The sequence below is a fragment of the Chanodichthys erythropterus genome, chromosome 11, assembly GCF_024489055.1.
Source record: "Chanodichthys erythropterus isolate Z2021 chromosome 11, ASM2448905v1, whole genome shotgun sequence".
Classification (NCBI taxonomy): Eukaryota; Metazoa; Chordata; class Actinopteri; order Cypriniformes; family Xenocyprididae; genus Chanodichthys; species Chanodichthys erythropterus.
In genome coordinates, this window is record NC_090231.1 from 5831976 (window position 1) to 5848015 (window position 16040).

The following is a 16040-nucleotide window of genomic DNA, read 5'->3' on the forward strand; positions in this document are numbered from 1 at the left end:
ATTCCCAAATCTTCTCATGATATTTGCTCAGTTGGGTTGCATCTGTCTCTTTCAGACACAGGCTAGAAGAGGGTCAAGCCAGCAGCTGGAGCAGGAGACTCAAATTCTTCATGTGCTGCACTAGAGCGAAAGACACACAATCTGTAAGACTCGAGCACCAACTCAAAAACACACATGCCAGTTACTGTGAGAGCGTCTCATATGTACACACACCATTCTCAGTAGAAGATATTCTCTCTCAGGACGCTTACTCTGAGGTGGCCAGCTTGTTTGCCGAGTTTTTCCGGGATCTGGACATCGTGCCGAGTGACATCATCGCTGGCTTGGTGCTCCTCCGACAGAGACAGCGAGCTAAGAGATCCGCCATCTTGGATCAGGTTTGCAGAATCGTGGTATTACATGATCAGTAACATTACTTTTTTATTGGACGAATATTCCTCACTGTCCATATAATACAAAATGTTTTTCTGTTTGTTTGTTTGTAGGCAAACAATGACGTTTTGGCCTTTCTGTCAGGGATGCCTGTCACTCGCAACACTAAATACTTGGACCTCAAGAACTCGGTATTTCAAGAATACAGTAAAGGTGTGTGCTTGTGTTGATACGTTTTTGATTTATAATCTCCCTCTGTTTACAGTCTGAGATGGCCATGTATAAGGAAGTGTGTTACTACATGCTGTTTGCCATGGCGGCGTATGGCTGGCCCGTTTATCTTTTGAGAAAGCCGGCGTGTGGACTGTGCAGACTCGTCAGCACCTGCTCGTAAGTTGGTAGACTTGCTATTTATAATGTTACAGACGATTAACATTTCAAATAAATGATTTCTGAAGGATCATGTGATCACTGAAGACTGGAGTAATGATGCTGAAAATTCAGCTTTGATCACAGGAATAAAGAATACATTATAAAATATATTATAATAGAAGACTTCTTTTAAATTGTAATAATTTTTATTTTTTATCTTTTTTATTATTATTTTATTTTTTATTATAATTTTTTTTTTTATTATTTCTTGCATTTTTATTGATAATAACTGTTATGTGCATAAATATGCAATTTATTATCAATAAGAACAAAAATGTGTTTGTGTGTGTGTTTATATATATATATAATTTTTTTTTTTTTTTTCTAAAATAATTGCTTCTAATGGATAATGAATTTACTTTACTTTAATACTTTATGATAAATATAATATAAATATAAGTATATATATATATATATATAAATGTAATTTATTATCGATTAGAAACATTTTAGAAAATTGTAGCTTTGATTACATGAATAAGAAAATATATTGTAATGGAAAACAGTTATTTTAAATTGTAATCATTTTTATTTATCTTTTTTATTATTTTATTTTGTATTAAAAATTGTATTGACTATTATATATAACTATTATGTTATATGCATAAATATGTAATTTATTACCAATAAGAACACATAAAAATGTGTGTGTATATACAGTGTGTGTGTGTGTATATATATATAATATTTATACTCAACTGACAAAAAGTAATTCATTATCCATTAGAAGCAATTATTTTAGAAAGAAATTATATATACACACACACAAACACATTTTTGTTCTTATTGATAATAAATTGCATATTTATGCGCATAACAACAGTTATCAATAAAAATGCAAGAAATCATAAAAAAATAGCATATATATAAACATCTTAAAATTTTTCTACCTTTTTTTGCATTTTCTACTTTGAATGGCTTTAATTTTTTTCCCTTTTTGTGTCTCTTCCTTTCTTCTCTGTCGTCAGCTGTAATACTTCAGTTTCAGGTTCTCGTCTCTCTCAGTCTGTCACCGTTGAGGAGGATAACTGCTGTGGCTGTAACGTTCTTGCCATTCGACGGCAATTCCTGGACCGAGACCTTAAAGAAGTCCAAATTGTCTACACATCCTGCCATGACGCAGTACGGCATCTTAATTCTTTAACACCCCTGACCCCTGAAATCCTGAGCTGTAATGTCTTGTGTGAAAAATATCTGTTCACATCAATGAGTCACCGCCTGACTAAAATACTTGAGAAGCCGTAACTGATGTGATAAATGCTAAATGTGTGATTAAGACAAATTATTGTCTATATTTTTGATTTGTAGGTTTATGAGACACCCTTCTTTGTAGCAGTGGATCATGCAAAGAAAAAAGTCGTGATCAGTATCAGAGGGACATTGTCCCCTAAGGTGAGTCAACCTTACGTGTGCTGTAACAATGAAGCCTGAGCTTAAGTGTATGATCACAGAATTAAAATCAGGGTTATTAGACTTACAGTTGTAGCTGAGGCCAGGAAGAGTTTGGTTCATGTTGTCGACATGTCGAGAAGACACTGTTTTCTGCATCAGACTGGGCCATCTGACCAATCAGAGTAGAGTAGAACAATCTCAACAGACCAATCAAAGCAGAGTCAGAAGGATGGGTTTAGAGAGACTGAATCCTTTATCGAACCATTTCAGACACTGTGAGAAAAGAGCTGATGCTGCAATGTATATTATGAGGAAAATAAAATGAATGCATGTAAACCTTTTATAGGAGACCTCCAAAATAAAACTAAGAACCTTTAAAATAGCATAGTAGGAGCACTTTAATAAAACTATAATATAACTAAAATAAAAACCGATTAAAATATTGGCTGTTTCTAAGCAGCTGTGACATAAGAAAGTACTTCACCCACACAAGAGCATTTTAAGGACAAAAAAAAAATAATAATAATTGAATGGCCTTGTAAAATGTACATTTGTCTATAGTACCAGGCTATCGATTTCATACAAAGCTTTGCAATGTTTCTTGTATCACTCTATGGTCTCTTTCTTTTCACATAATAGAATAACTCAAATCAATGTTTCATGTCCATTTATTTATCTATTAGTAGCCATGTAATAAGTCTGCTAATGTATAGAGAGATTATTAAATATTGCAAAATAAACCCAGTAGTTTTTTTTTTTTTTGCGATAATGGATGGCTTGCTGTACATTATCCCTTACATGTGTCTCTGGTCACCGTTTATTACGTTTATCGGTAACACTTTACAACAAGGTTCATTTGTTAACATTTGTTAATGTATTATCTACCATGAGCAATACATTTGTTACTGTATATGTTAATCTTTGTTAACGTTAGTTAATAATAATACAGCTGTTCATTGTTGGTTCATGTTAGTTCACAGTGCATTAACTAATGTTGACAAGATTTGAATAATGTATTAGTAAATGTTCAAATTAACAAAGGTTAATAAATGCTGTAGAAGTGCAGTTCATTGTAAGTTCATGTTAAATAATGTAGTGTGAAATAATGAAGTGTTACCATTTTATCTTTCTCCCTCTTTCTCAGGACGCTTTAACAGATCTGACAGGCGACTCTGAGCGTTTGCCTCTAGAGGAGCAACACGGCACGTGGCTCGGACACAAGGTCCTACACAAACACACATATAAACAAACACAGATTATTGGCACATATGAACACAAACTCATTCTTTCTTTTCGTCAATCCTTTTTTTAGGGAATGGTTTATTCAGCTGAATACATAAAAAAGAAACTAGAGCAAGAAATGATTCTCTCTCAAGCCTTCGGGAGGGATTTGGTACGTATAAACATTTGTCATGTAATTTGACTGTTCAGTTTGTCACGTCCTATTACATTACATGGAGAGGGCGGAGTTTATTACCTATACTGCATTCAGCCACTTGGGGGCGATCGAGACGCTTTGGCTTCACTTTCAGGACTCGTGTGGCACGCTTGTGCAAAAGGCACAATAATTGACATGATGATAAACAGCTGGCTGACTTTTCCATTTGTTGACATGACATGGTTAGATTCAGATGGTAAATATCATGAATTTGGGTGTCCACTTTAGAGATAATCACCATATTTAAAATGAAACCTTCATATTTGTGACCACAAAACCAGTCATAATTCGCACAGGTGTATTTGTAGCAATAGCCAACAATTCATTTTATGGGTCAAAATTATCGATTTTTCTTTTATGCCAAAAATCATTAGGATATTAAGTAAAAATCATGTTCCATGAAGAAATTGTAAATTACCGTAAATATATCAAAAATGTATTTTTGTGAGCGGATATGCATTGCTAAGGACTTCATTTTAACAACTTTTAAGGTGATTTTCTTAATATTTAGATTTTTTTCCAGATTCCAGATTTTCAAATAGCTTATTTATTCTGCTTTCAGATGAAAAATTGACCCTTATGACTGGTTTTGTGGTCCAGGGTCACATTTAAAAATATGGTATTAATCATAACATATAATAAAATGTAATTTATTGTTACTGCTGTAAATCTATATTAAATTATTATGGGATCTCCTTCAATGCTTTCAGAATCTTTACTTTTAAAAATTATTTTTTACTGTTTTTTTTTTTTTTTAACCTTTTATTTTTGTATTAACATTATTTTAATGACAGTATATTTATTGAACAAAAATTCTTTTATTTATCAAAATAAATAGAAAATTGTAGAAAGTTTGCTAAAGTGATTGTTTTGAACAAGTATTAACTTTAAAAAATGTATCAATACTGTGTGTCTTTTGCCCCATGCTGGTTTTACCCCATGTGTCTCTGGGGTAAACGCCACCGCGTACATTTATACGATTTTTAAACAAAACAAACCACTTTTATGAATTATTTTCACACAAAATCTGTTGCTCCATCAATGTTCACTACAAACATTTATATTTTTGTGCAATCATGCACTGTGGAAGTAGTGAAAAGCCCATTTTTCTTAGCCCCATATCTTGAGTATTTTGAACTTGCAATTATCCTATTTTGCAGTTGAACGTGTGCCTGTTTAATTAAGTAAAATAATTTGAGATACGTTATTTCTTTTGTGATTTTATGGGTTTGCTCTGGATGGACACAGATGGTATTCGTGTTATTTTTGCAGGTCTTAAAATTGATTTTAAAACCAGATGGTAATGTTACGACTGTTTACTAAATTCTCCCCAGTGTCTTCAGACAACATTTGCATGTTGCATGCAAAAATTTGCATTGTGCATGCTATCATGTATCACAAAAGTATTGTGTATGTCCATGTGTCTCAGGGTAAAGGGACGATGCACTATGGGCTGGTGATTGTGGGTCACTCTCTGGGTGCGGGTACAGCCGCCATCCTGTCCTTCCTCCTCCGGCCGCAGTATCCTTCACTGCACTGCTATTCCTACTCCCCTCCTGGCGGCCTCCTCAGGTCAGTGCGACCTTGCTATTGTTGCTCTGGGATCTGTTTTGCACTACATTTATAGAAAAAGCTGAAAACCGGTCTCCTCTGAGAGAAAGAGCGTGTTTAGCAGTCACTGAGGCATGATGACATTAGATGTGTAGAGATTAAACTGTTGTGTTAAAGGATTAGTTCAGGCAAAAATGGACATTTTGTCATTATTTCTCAATCTGTCATTCCAGTGTTATATGAGTGAATGAGGAACAAAGCATTTTTCATATTCTTATGTTCTCTTTAAATCAAATGTGCTTGCATTGTTGTGATCAGTGATCACATGACGTGTGAGAACCAATGGCATTTGGTGTTAGTGATGTCACACCTGCCAGTTTTCTAATAGTGTGACTGAGATTCAAAGCTCTGGCTAGGAATGTCAGTGAATTACATTATAAATTAATTATCTTAAAATTAATTTTTAATGTACACTTCCAATTAAAATATTTGGGGTCAGTATGATTTTTATTTTTTTTGACAGAAATTAATACTTTTATTCTGCAAGAACGCATTAAATGGATCAAAAACACATTTACACTGTTTCAAAAGATTTCTGTTTTAAATAAATGATGTTCTTTTGAATTTTATATTCATTAAAGATTCTTGAAACAAATGTAGCGTAACTGTTTTCAACATTGATAATGATCAGAAATGTTTCTTGAGCAGCAAATCATCATATTAGAATAATTTCTGAAGGATCATGTGACACTGAAGACTGGAGTAATGATGCTGAAAATTCAGCTTTGATCACAGGAATAAATTATATTTTATATATTCAAAAATATTCAAATGGAAAACAGTTCTTTTAAATTGTAATAATATTTCACAATATTACTGTTTTTACTGTATTTTTGATCAAATAAATGCAGCATTGGTGAACAGAAGAAACTTCTTTTTAAAACATTAATAAAATCTTAGTGTAACTTTCAGGTTTATACATTAAAAAACTCTCAAGAGGTCGGTCACAAACTACAGTTCTCCTTCTCTATAATGCAAGGGGTTGTGGGAAATATAAATGCACAAAAAAAATACATGGATGCATATCTTTTGGAAGGATGATATTTGAATTGAGTTCGCCCCAGAGCCTTTTTCTGAAACACAGTTATTGGTTTAATTCGGCAGGTAATGTGTCTCACAACTACTCTTTCATGTTTATGCTGTTGCTCATGATGTCAGTTACAGATTGGAGAAACTCTTGCCTGCCATGCTTGAAATATACTTTGCAGTGTTAGCACAGTTTTTTTTGCATAAAAAGATTGTAACGCTAAGATGAAAAACATAGAAAAATTGTTGAATATCTCATTTGAGTCACATTATGGCAGTAAAACAGTTTTCATGCTGACGTTATAGAACGTGTTTAACCACAAACTTCTGTTTAATTCACAGTGAGGATGCAATGGAGTACTCGAAAGAGTTCGTCACCTCGGTCGTGTTGGGAAAAGATCTGGTCCCCAGGTAAATGAGTGTTCAGCTGTGGTTGTATATATTCATAAGTCTGAGCAGATGGATGTTTATCTAATGCTTTTATGTTCATTCAGGATTGGCCTCTCTCAGCTTGAGGGTTTCCGTCGCCACCTACTTGAAGTCTTACAGAAGAGTGATAAACCAAAGGTGAGCTGCTTTAAAGCTATAGTTCACACAAAAACAAAAACATTTATTCATCCTCAAGTTGTTGCAAACCTGTATGAATGTCTTTCTTCTGCTGAACACAAAAAAAGATATTTTGAAGAATGTCAGTAACCAAACAGTTGTTGGGGCACCATTGACTTTCATAGTATGGATATAAAATTTCAATGGCTGGTATCAACTGTTTGGTTAACAACATTCTTCAAAAATATCTTCTTTTGTGTTCAGCAGAAGAAAGACATTCATATGGGTTTGAAACAATTTGAGGGGGAGTAAATGATGACAGAATTTTCATTTTTGGGTGAACTATCTTTTTAACCCTGAGTTTGAACATAGTCTTGATCATCATCAGCATCGCTGAAACGAACCGTTTACTTTACATTACATTGATTTCACTCCAGTCAATGTGATAAAATTCTAATAAAACAAAACTGCATACTATTATTAAAGAAAAAACGACCTTGATAAATGTTTTCCTTTCAAGAAATTTTTTTCTCCGATAACTTGCTTTGAATATGAATTTATTTGAATTTATTCCCCCTCACTTGTGTTTGTAGTACAATTTGGAATGTCTAACTAACTTTGATACGATACCTTGAAAAATATAGTTTTTCGATGCCATATATACTGCCATACAGATATTTTTATTATCATATCATAATTTATTGATAATTTGGGTAATTTTGCTGCAATAGCTTTCACACAGTGCAGGGAGGCTTTACTTAAATGTACAAAAAAGACAAACAATTTGCAAACAATAGTACAAATAAATACAAGGGAATAATTAGACAAATGAAATAAACATGGCTTTAGGTTTTTCAACTGTCTAACAGTAGTTTTCAGGTAAACACTACAGAAATTAAATAAAGAAAGTAAATGTAAAAAATAACACTGGATAGTCTACATTGTAAAAATTAAATACAGATTAATGCTTACAATTACAAGAAAAGTGAGCGATTTTTCTCTCTGACACCAGCAGGTTTATTAGGCTGCTGTCACTTTAAGAGCTTATGCACGGATCCAATATACTGTTACACAACATGCATTTTCTCTCAACTATTTACGTTAAAAAACTGACTGTGTTTACCTGAATACTTGCCAAGATGGGCATTTTGATTTAATGATGTGTGCATTTGACCGTTTAAGCGCAATTAGCCAAGAAAAATAACTCTATTTGGTACTCGAAAGCTGTTTTACAAAGTTCACACTAGGGATGGACATTTTTCCAAAATATTGTATTCTAATATTTAAGCTCGTAAAAAATGAATATTCGAATATTCGTTTATTTAAATGACGTTCAACGAGAAGGACTTTTTTTTTTTTATTCATGAAGATTTGTAACCATTTCTGAACAAGCTTACGATTAGGCAATATACACAACAAGCTTACGTTATATCTTAAACTTTTCTTTTAATTCAAAGCACAAACAATATGTGCAAACAAAAAAACAACAAAAGCATTTAAGCTCAAGCAGCACGAACGGGTAAAACGCTAATAAAGCAGACAGCGCCAGTTATTGTACAAAACGTATAATAGCCTACACTTGAGTCAGTACATGGTTATCGTTTTCATATTGTTACACGTTGAGAAAAACGATAATATTCACATGCTCGGGTGAGAACGAGCTACGCTGGCAAACGTTGCAGAAACACAAAGATAACGATAATACATAACTGTATGTGTTTCTAACAGCAGCACTTTGTGTTTTCTGTTCGTAAATATATCTCCCTCAACGAAACTTAAAGGAAACATATGTCTCAAAATAATTTTGCTATCAGATAAATAATCTTCTCGGCTCACTCAGCTGCTCTTACCTGTCGTGAATGCAGTGATGGACATCTTTCTCATTCGATGTGTGTTTGGATTTTATGTGCTTTCTCAATATGGTGGTGATATTATGATAACTTGATTTCATTTATTCATTTGATCAAAAGTAATTCCGTTGTGTAAGATCCATTTTCATTTAAGTAATTCCAAACTTTGCAAGACAGACGACAACATTATGTGTCGATCAAATAAAGGAAACTTGTTAAACACGCTCCACGGCGCCACCCGGTGCATTTAGTTATAACTGTGAGTTTTAGTGCTTAAGATTTATCATGGATTCACTGCATTTACGGCCAGCAAAGCAACATAGTAAAATTCGAATAGTATTTTTATTTTTCGAATATTAATTGCAGATCGAATATTCGGATATTCGACTATTTGTGCACACCCTTAGTTCACACAGCTAATATAACCCTCAAATGGATTTTTACAAGATGTTTGTCATGCATGCTGCATGCATGTGTCGGATCATATGAGTATAGTATTTATTTGGGTGTTTATATTTGATTCTGAATGAGTTTGATAGTGCTTCATGGCTAAAGCTAACATTACACACTGTTGGAGAGATTTATAAAGAATGAAGTTGTGTTTATGAATTATACAGACTGCAAGTGTTTAAAAATGAAAATAGCAACGGCTCTTGTCTCCGTCAATACAGTAAGAAGCGATGGTAACTTTAACCACATTTAGCAGTACATTAGCAACATGCTAATGAAACATTTAGAAAGACAATTCACAAATATCACTAAAAATATCATGATATCATGGATCATGTCAGTTATTATCGCTCCATCTGCCATTTTTCACTATTGTTCTTGCTTGCTTACCTAGTCTGATGATTCAGCTGTGCACAGATCCAGACGTTAATACTGGCTGCCCTTGTGTAATGCCTTGAACATGGGCTGGCATATGCAAATATTGGGGGCGTACATATTAATGATCCCGACTGTTACGTAACAGTCAGTGTTATGTTGAGATTCGCCTGTTCTTCAGAGGTCTTTTAAACAAATGAGATTTACACAAGAAAGAGGAAACAATGGAGTTTGAGACTCACTGTATGTCATTTCCATGTACTGAACTCTTGTTATTCATCTATGCCAAGATAAATTCAATTTTTAATTCTAGGGCACCTTTAATATAATTCAGCTCGAAAACTTCCGGTGAGATGTCATTTGCTGGTGTGTTGAGCATCAGTAGTGTAATACTTAGTTTATAATCAGAATATAATCACTTAAATAGTAGGCATAGCATTAATTTAGTAATTCAAACGTAAGACAGCATAAAAAATAAATAAATAAAGACATACCTCATTTTTCCTCCTCGGACGATTAGAGGAAATGGCTGATATTTGCGCAAATAAATGCTACTCTGTCACCACCTGTGGTTATAGTGGTAATTATTGTCTTTTTTATTTTTAAATAAGTGTTTTCTATCAAATGTTGAATTTCCTACATTTTTAATCATTCGGTTTTACAATGGGGACATTAAGGATGAACAAGTGATGTTTGTGTTCATCGCATTAAAAATAACATTTGAAGTGCTGGGGGAAAATGCGTGTGTGTGTCTAATTACAGACACAGTGTTTTTAAACAGTCCCAATAGCTTCTTTATTGTTATCAATAAAACTGGTTAGGTAAATGTGATAACTGCATGAAAATATGAATACAACATTAAAAAGTCAACCATTGATGGTTTTGTATCAATGTAAAGCGAATACAGAATGAACAGCTAACAGTTCACCGGAAATGCCCGAGCTGGCTTAACCACAACCAGGAAGTAACCGTGCATATAGTCTATTGTGCACAATACAAGCACTATTTAACCGGAGCGAGACGAGTGAGTGACAAGAGGCGGGTGTGTGTCAGTTCGCTGTCAGAGAGAAGAGAGCAAGAACACGCAGCTGCTATTGGTGTATTGATAATGTAGAAAAGCAGTATTGGAACAGTTTCAGATATTTCGGTATCGATACTTATCGAAATATTGATATTTTTGACAAAACTAGAACACATTATGTAGCTGTACAATAACTCAATTATTATTGCAAAATAAATAAGATAAAGACTAACAAGAAGTGGTTTATTTTGCCCTAATAACCAGCTGGCTGTGCATCCAATTAAATATGTGCATTCTATAAAATAAATGAAAGATGTTTATTATTTTATTATGTGAGAGGAAAGATGGTGTAAAGTGACTTGAAACTAGCACAGCTGTGTGGGAAATCATTTTCCTGTGACAGAGGTCGATTATTCTAAAATAATATTTGGCCTCGGAATGTGGACTGACCAATCAGAATCAAGCATTCTAGTCCATGCTTGTAGGTGCTGGTGCAGTAGCATTTGTTATTATTGAATTGTGCCAGTAATTAACTGCCCTCATTATATCTGTCACGTTGTGCTTTCCCCATGTCCTTTTCCTTAGGGCAAATAAAGTAAAAGCTAAATTGTTATGTTGCTAATTATAACCGCAGCTGTGGGGTTTTTATGCAATGCAAACTGATTTTTTTTACATCTCTATTCTAGTTCAGTTAGTGGAGCATTAAACTCTTATTCTCATGGCTATGGCTTCAAGCCTCACCTACACTACGCTTCAAAGATTTAGGGTTGATACATTTTTTTAAAATAAGTCTCTTCTGCTCGCCAAGGCTGCATTTATATGATCAGAAATACAGTAAAAACAGTAATATTGTGAAATATTTTACAATTGTTTTCTATTTTAATATATAGTAAAATGTAATTTATTCCTGTAATCAAAGCTGAATTTTCAGCATCATTACTCCAGTCTCCAGTGTCACATGATCCTTCATAAATCATTCTGATATGATGATTTGATACTGAATAAACATTCTTGCTATCAATTTTGAAAACGGCTGTGCTGCTTTTATGTTTCTGTGGAAAGACTTTTTTTTTTTCAGGATTTTTTGATGAATAGAAAGTTCAAAAGAACAGCATTTATTTTGAAATAGAAATCTTTTGAAACATTATAAATGTCTATACTGTCACTTTTGATCAAATAAATGCATCCTTGCCCAAATTTTTAAGTGGTAACACTTTTATATGATGTTGCATCATGTCTCGATTATTTTTTGTCAGCCTCTGATTATCTTCAAAGAAGTTCTTGAGAAATTTGGTCTATATGTGAAATACCTTCAGCAGATCCAGCACAGTTGGCTTATTAATAATCATAATCACGCTGCCTACTTTGGTGGTTAGCTGCTCTCAGCAGGAACTGATGATATGAAATGCTTCCTGCGTAGGCAGCTCACTAGGTTTTTGGAACAGAGCCTTTAGTTTAGAGTCCAATTCTCACTATTAGCTATGACTTTTGCCTCAATAAACTCCTAATTACTGCTTATTAAAGGGGTGGTTGATTATGATTCCACTTTTTTAACTTTAGTTAGTGAGTAATGTTGCTGTTTGATCATAAACGACATCTGCAAAGTTACGACACTCAAAGTTCAATGCAAAGGGAGAGATTTTCTTTTACAGAAATCACTTTTTAAGGACTACAACAAACGGCTTCTTCCTAAAATTTACATAAACCCCGCCCCCAAGAACACACAACAAAGGGGGTGAGTCCATATTGGGCTGCTTTAGAGAAGAGGAAGAGTTGTTGTAGTAGAGTGTTGTTGACATGCCGTCTTTTTATGCTGGACTGCTTCACAAACGAGGGTCAATTCAACACAAAAGATGAACATGACGGCACATGCTAGTGGATGAGTTGAATCAACTCCACAGCAACTACATAAATGTATCCACTAACCATTCAGAAACGTCCTAAAAGTTGTAACTTCTTCCTGAGTCTCTCCATCAGTGTCAACTCCGGTTTGAACAATGTAAGGCTGAACACCGTTACTGACAATCCTCATTTTGGCTGCGTGAGATTCTCCAGCTTTGTTGTTGTTGAGCTGTCAAAGCTCCGCCCTCTTCTGGAAAGGGGGCCGGGAGCAGCAGCTCATTTGCATTTAAAGGGACACACATAAAAAACGGCTCACATCCAAATGGGGCAAATTTGTCAAGCTATAATAAATGATCTGTGGGGGATTTTGAGCTGAAACTTCACAGAAACATTCTGGGGCACCAGAGACTTATATTACATCTTGCAAAAGGGGCATTATAGGTCCCCTTTAATAGTTAGTAAGGTAGTTGCAACACCTATACCTGTGCATTTAGGGATGTAGAATATGCTTATGCTGAATAAGATGCCGTTTATAAGTACTAATAAACAGCCAATATCTTAGTGATATGCATGCTAATAAGCAACTAGTTAACAGTGAGAATTGGTCCCTTTCTCTCTCTCTCTCTCTGTTTCCATCAGTGGCGGATCATTGCCGGGGGTACGAAGTGCATCCCTAAATCAGAGCTGCCGCTAGATGACGAAGCCCCTGTTTCTCAGGGCGTGACCCCCTCCAACTCTCGCCTGTGGCTGCACCCCAGTGATCTGAGCATCGCCCTGTCAGCCTCCACGCCGCTGTATCCCCCGGGACGGGTCATTCATGTGGTGCACAACCACCCACCTGAGATGTGGTGAGTAGAGAGGAAGTAAATCGAATGGATTAATGCATATCTTTAGATATTAATATATTTTCAGCATCATAGTCTTCAGTGTCACATTATCCTTCAGAAATCATAAATTGAATTCAGAATTCATCAAATAAATTCAGTCAAAGTTGTGCAGGTGTCTGTACAGAGATTTCTCTTACCATCTCTCTCTGTCTGTAGTTGTGGTCAGGAAGAGCCCACTTACTCCGCTCTGTGGGGGGATAACAAGGCCTTTGATGAGGTCATCATTTCTCCAGCCATGCTGAATGAACACTTGCCCCATGTGGTGATGGATGGCCTCAACAAGGTGTGTGTTTGTGTGCGTGTGTGTGCATTTGTGTGCACGCTTTTCTGTCTAACTCTTGCAAAATGCAAAGTCAGTGATTTGGCTAGCAGATGAAATTCAGTTCTGGGCAAATCCGAGTCAAGCCACGTTCACACCAAGAACGATAACGATAAAGATATAGTTATAAAAATCACTCTAAATACTAAAGAATAGCAGAGTTCACACTACAACGTAACGATAATGAGAAACAATATCGTTGGAATCATTTTCAGAGCGATTTTTCCAGCTGATGAACAATAAAAACATTGACAGCCAATCAGAATCCATCCTGCTTTTAAGAGCTAATATAGTTATTATAGTTCTCATTACAGTTATCGTCCTTGGTGTGAACGGGCTTTAATACTGGATCCAGCCCATATACATGTATAAATGCATTAATAATAATAAGAACAACCATAAATGTCCCACTAGGGCTGGACAATATTTTTATTTTGGCCAATAAGTTTCAATAAAGCTTATTAGACTAGTTTTGCCATCATTTCTTATGCCTGTGATCATGAGAGCATTAAGACTAAGATTTTTTAATAATGCTTACGATGAAACATCAGTAACAAAAACGTAGTTGCTAAATTTGATTGATTTCCGTAAATTAGGCTGTCCATTTTAGTCATTTGATTCAAAACCATGATTCAGGGATCATTTTCAAATGTTATTCAATTCTGTGATGTAAAGCTGAATTTTAAGCTTCATTACTCCAGTCTTCAGTGTCACATGATCCTTCAGAAATCATTCTGTCACTTTTGATCAATTGACCACATGCACGGAACATTCTTAAGAACTTCTGCAATAATATAAGCCAGCTGGAAAACGTCCGGTGAAATGTCTCTTGTTGGTGTGTTGGTATCTTCAATGTCCTGAGGTAGATTTAACAGCATCAATATTCTAATACTTAGTTTATAATCAGAATATATATAGTCATTTAAATAGTCAGGCCTAGTATTAATTTAATTATTCAAATGTAAGACAGCATAAAAAAAAGACGTGTCTCGATGTTCTACCTCGGCAAAATTCAATTCGACCATCACTAAAAAGCATCAACACACTGTGAATTAAATATTTTAAACTAACACTTTAGTTCGATTCAATGAATAAAATGTGAGTTTTCACAAAATCACATTGAGCTTGCGCTGCATTGACAGCTTCTGTGATAATGAAGGGAAAGCACGGCGCTCGCTCTCTGCGCAAGAAAAGTTATTGTTTTTCATGAGATTTTGAGAGTACTTCATACTTCACCTTGACAAAATGTATTTTTAAACCTAGTGATTTTATAATGTTTAATATTTATTCAAAAGTGAAACTGAGGGAAAAGCTATTACAGGAAATGGCTAATACGTATGAGCCAATAAATGGTCCTCTGCTGCCATCTGATGGTTATAGTGGTAATGTCTTTTAAATTGAAAGTGTTTTCTATCAAATGTTGAATTCACTACATCTTGAAACGTTCAGTATTACAAATGGGGACAATCTCAGAAGGATGAAAAAATTATGTTTTTGATTTAAAAATAACATTTCAAGTGCTGGAAAAATGTGTGCATCTAATTACAGACACCACATTTCTTATTCAGATGTTCCCATTAGCTTCATCTTTATTGCACTCAATAAAACTGGTTTATTGGCAAATTACGCAAATGTGATAACTGCATTAAAATATAAATATAACATTAAAAAGTAAACAATTAATGGTTTTGTGTCGATGTACAGCAAGTACAGAATGATCAGCTAACATTTCAACAGAAATGCTCAAGCTGGCCTAACAAAAACCATGAAGTAACCGTACATATGGTCAATTTGATGCAACCATGCTGAATAAATGTATTACTTTCTTTCCAAAAAAAGAAAAAGAAATCTTACTGACCCCAAACATTTGAACTGTGTATATTGCCCAGCCCTGTAACATAATGCATAACACAAGTACCAAAGTATTCTGGTGTTCTCAGATCATTATCGTAATGGCTTTTGGGTTTGTGACTGGCTCAAGAATCAATCGCTTATAATGCTTTTGGGCTTCAGTGGACTCTAGGTATATGTGTTGCAAGTCTGTTGCAGGATCCTTAGCCACAATGTGTCTTTTGTCTGTTTGTTTTTTCTGTACATAAATGTCTGTATTTGCATTTGTCCCCCTGAAACTGTCGTCATCGGAATTACATGTGCATAAAAGCATGGCTGTTTCTTCTTTGTGGTGCTTGCTGAGGCAGTTAGATGCCTAACACTAAGTGTTAAACTTTGGGTGCGTAACTTGTCCTGCTGCAGTGGAATGATACCTCAAATCACTACATCAAATCTACACTCTTAAAAATAAAGATTCTTTATTGCCATCATTGGTTCCGTAAAGAAGAACCTTAAAGGGGACCTATTATGCAAAATTGACTTTTACATGGTGTTTGAACATAAATGTGTGTTGGTTGTGTGTACACAACCACCATATAATGGTAAAAATCCATAATAATCGCCATAAATCATAAGCAGTGTCTCATAA

The 16040-nt window shown here is 34.7% G+C and overlaps 1 protein-coding gene across 10 annotated transcripts in view; it reads left to right on the forward strand.

Annotated features, from left to right (window-relative positions):
- dagla (diacylglycerol lipase, alpha) overlaps window positions 1-16040 on the forward strand; it is a 54595-nt gene that overhangs the window by 29103 nt on the left and 9452 nt on the right. For 7 of the 10 annotated variants that reach the window (XM_067401109.1, XM_067401115.1, XM_067401111.1 and 4 more), the window contains 13 exons: window positions 56-143; window positions 243-392; window positions 486-563; window positions 638-762; window positions 1773-1926; window positions 2113-2196; window positions 3341-3418; window positions 3509-3589; window positions 5064-5206; window positions 6614-6682; window positions 6766-6838; window positions 12995-13203; window positions 13399-13525. In XM_067401109.1, the coding sequence (XP_067257210.1) occupies window positions 56-143; window positions 243-392; window positions 486-563; window positions 638-762; window positions 1773-1926; window positions 2113-2196; window positions 3341-3418; window positions 3509-3589; window positions 5064-5206; window positions 6614-6682; window positions 6766-6838; window positions 12995-13203; window positions 13399-13525 (1459 nt within the window). The remainder of the gene's footprint in view (window positions 1-55; window positions 144-242; window positions 393-485; window positions 564-637; window positions 763-1772; window positions 1927-2112; window positions 2197-3340; window positions 3419-3508; window positions 3590-5063; window positions 5207-6613; window positions 6683-6765; window positions 6839-12994; window positions 13204-13398; window positions 13526-16040) is intronic. The other 3 variants (XM_067401114.1, XM_067401113.1, XM_067401108.1) reach the window with 2 other exon arrangements.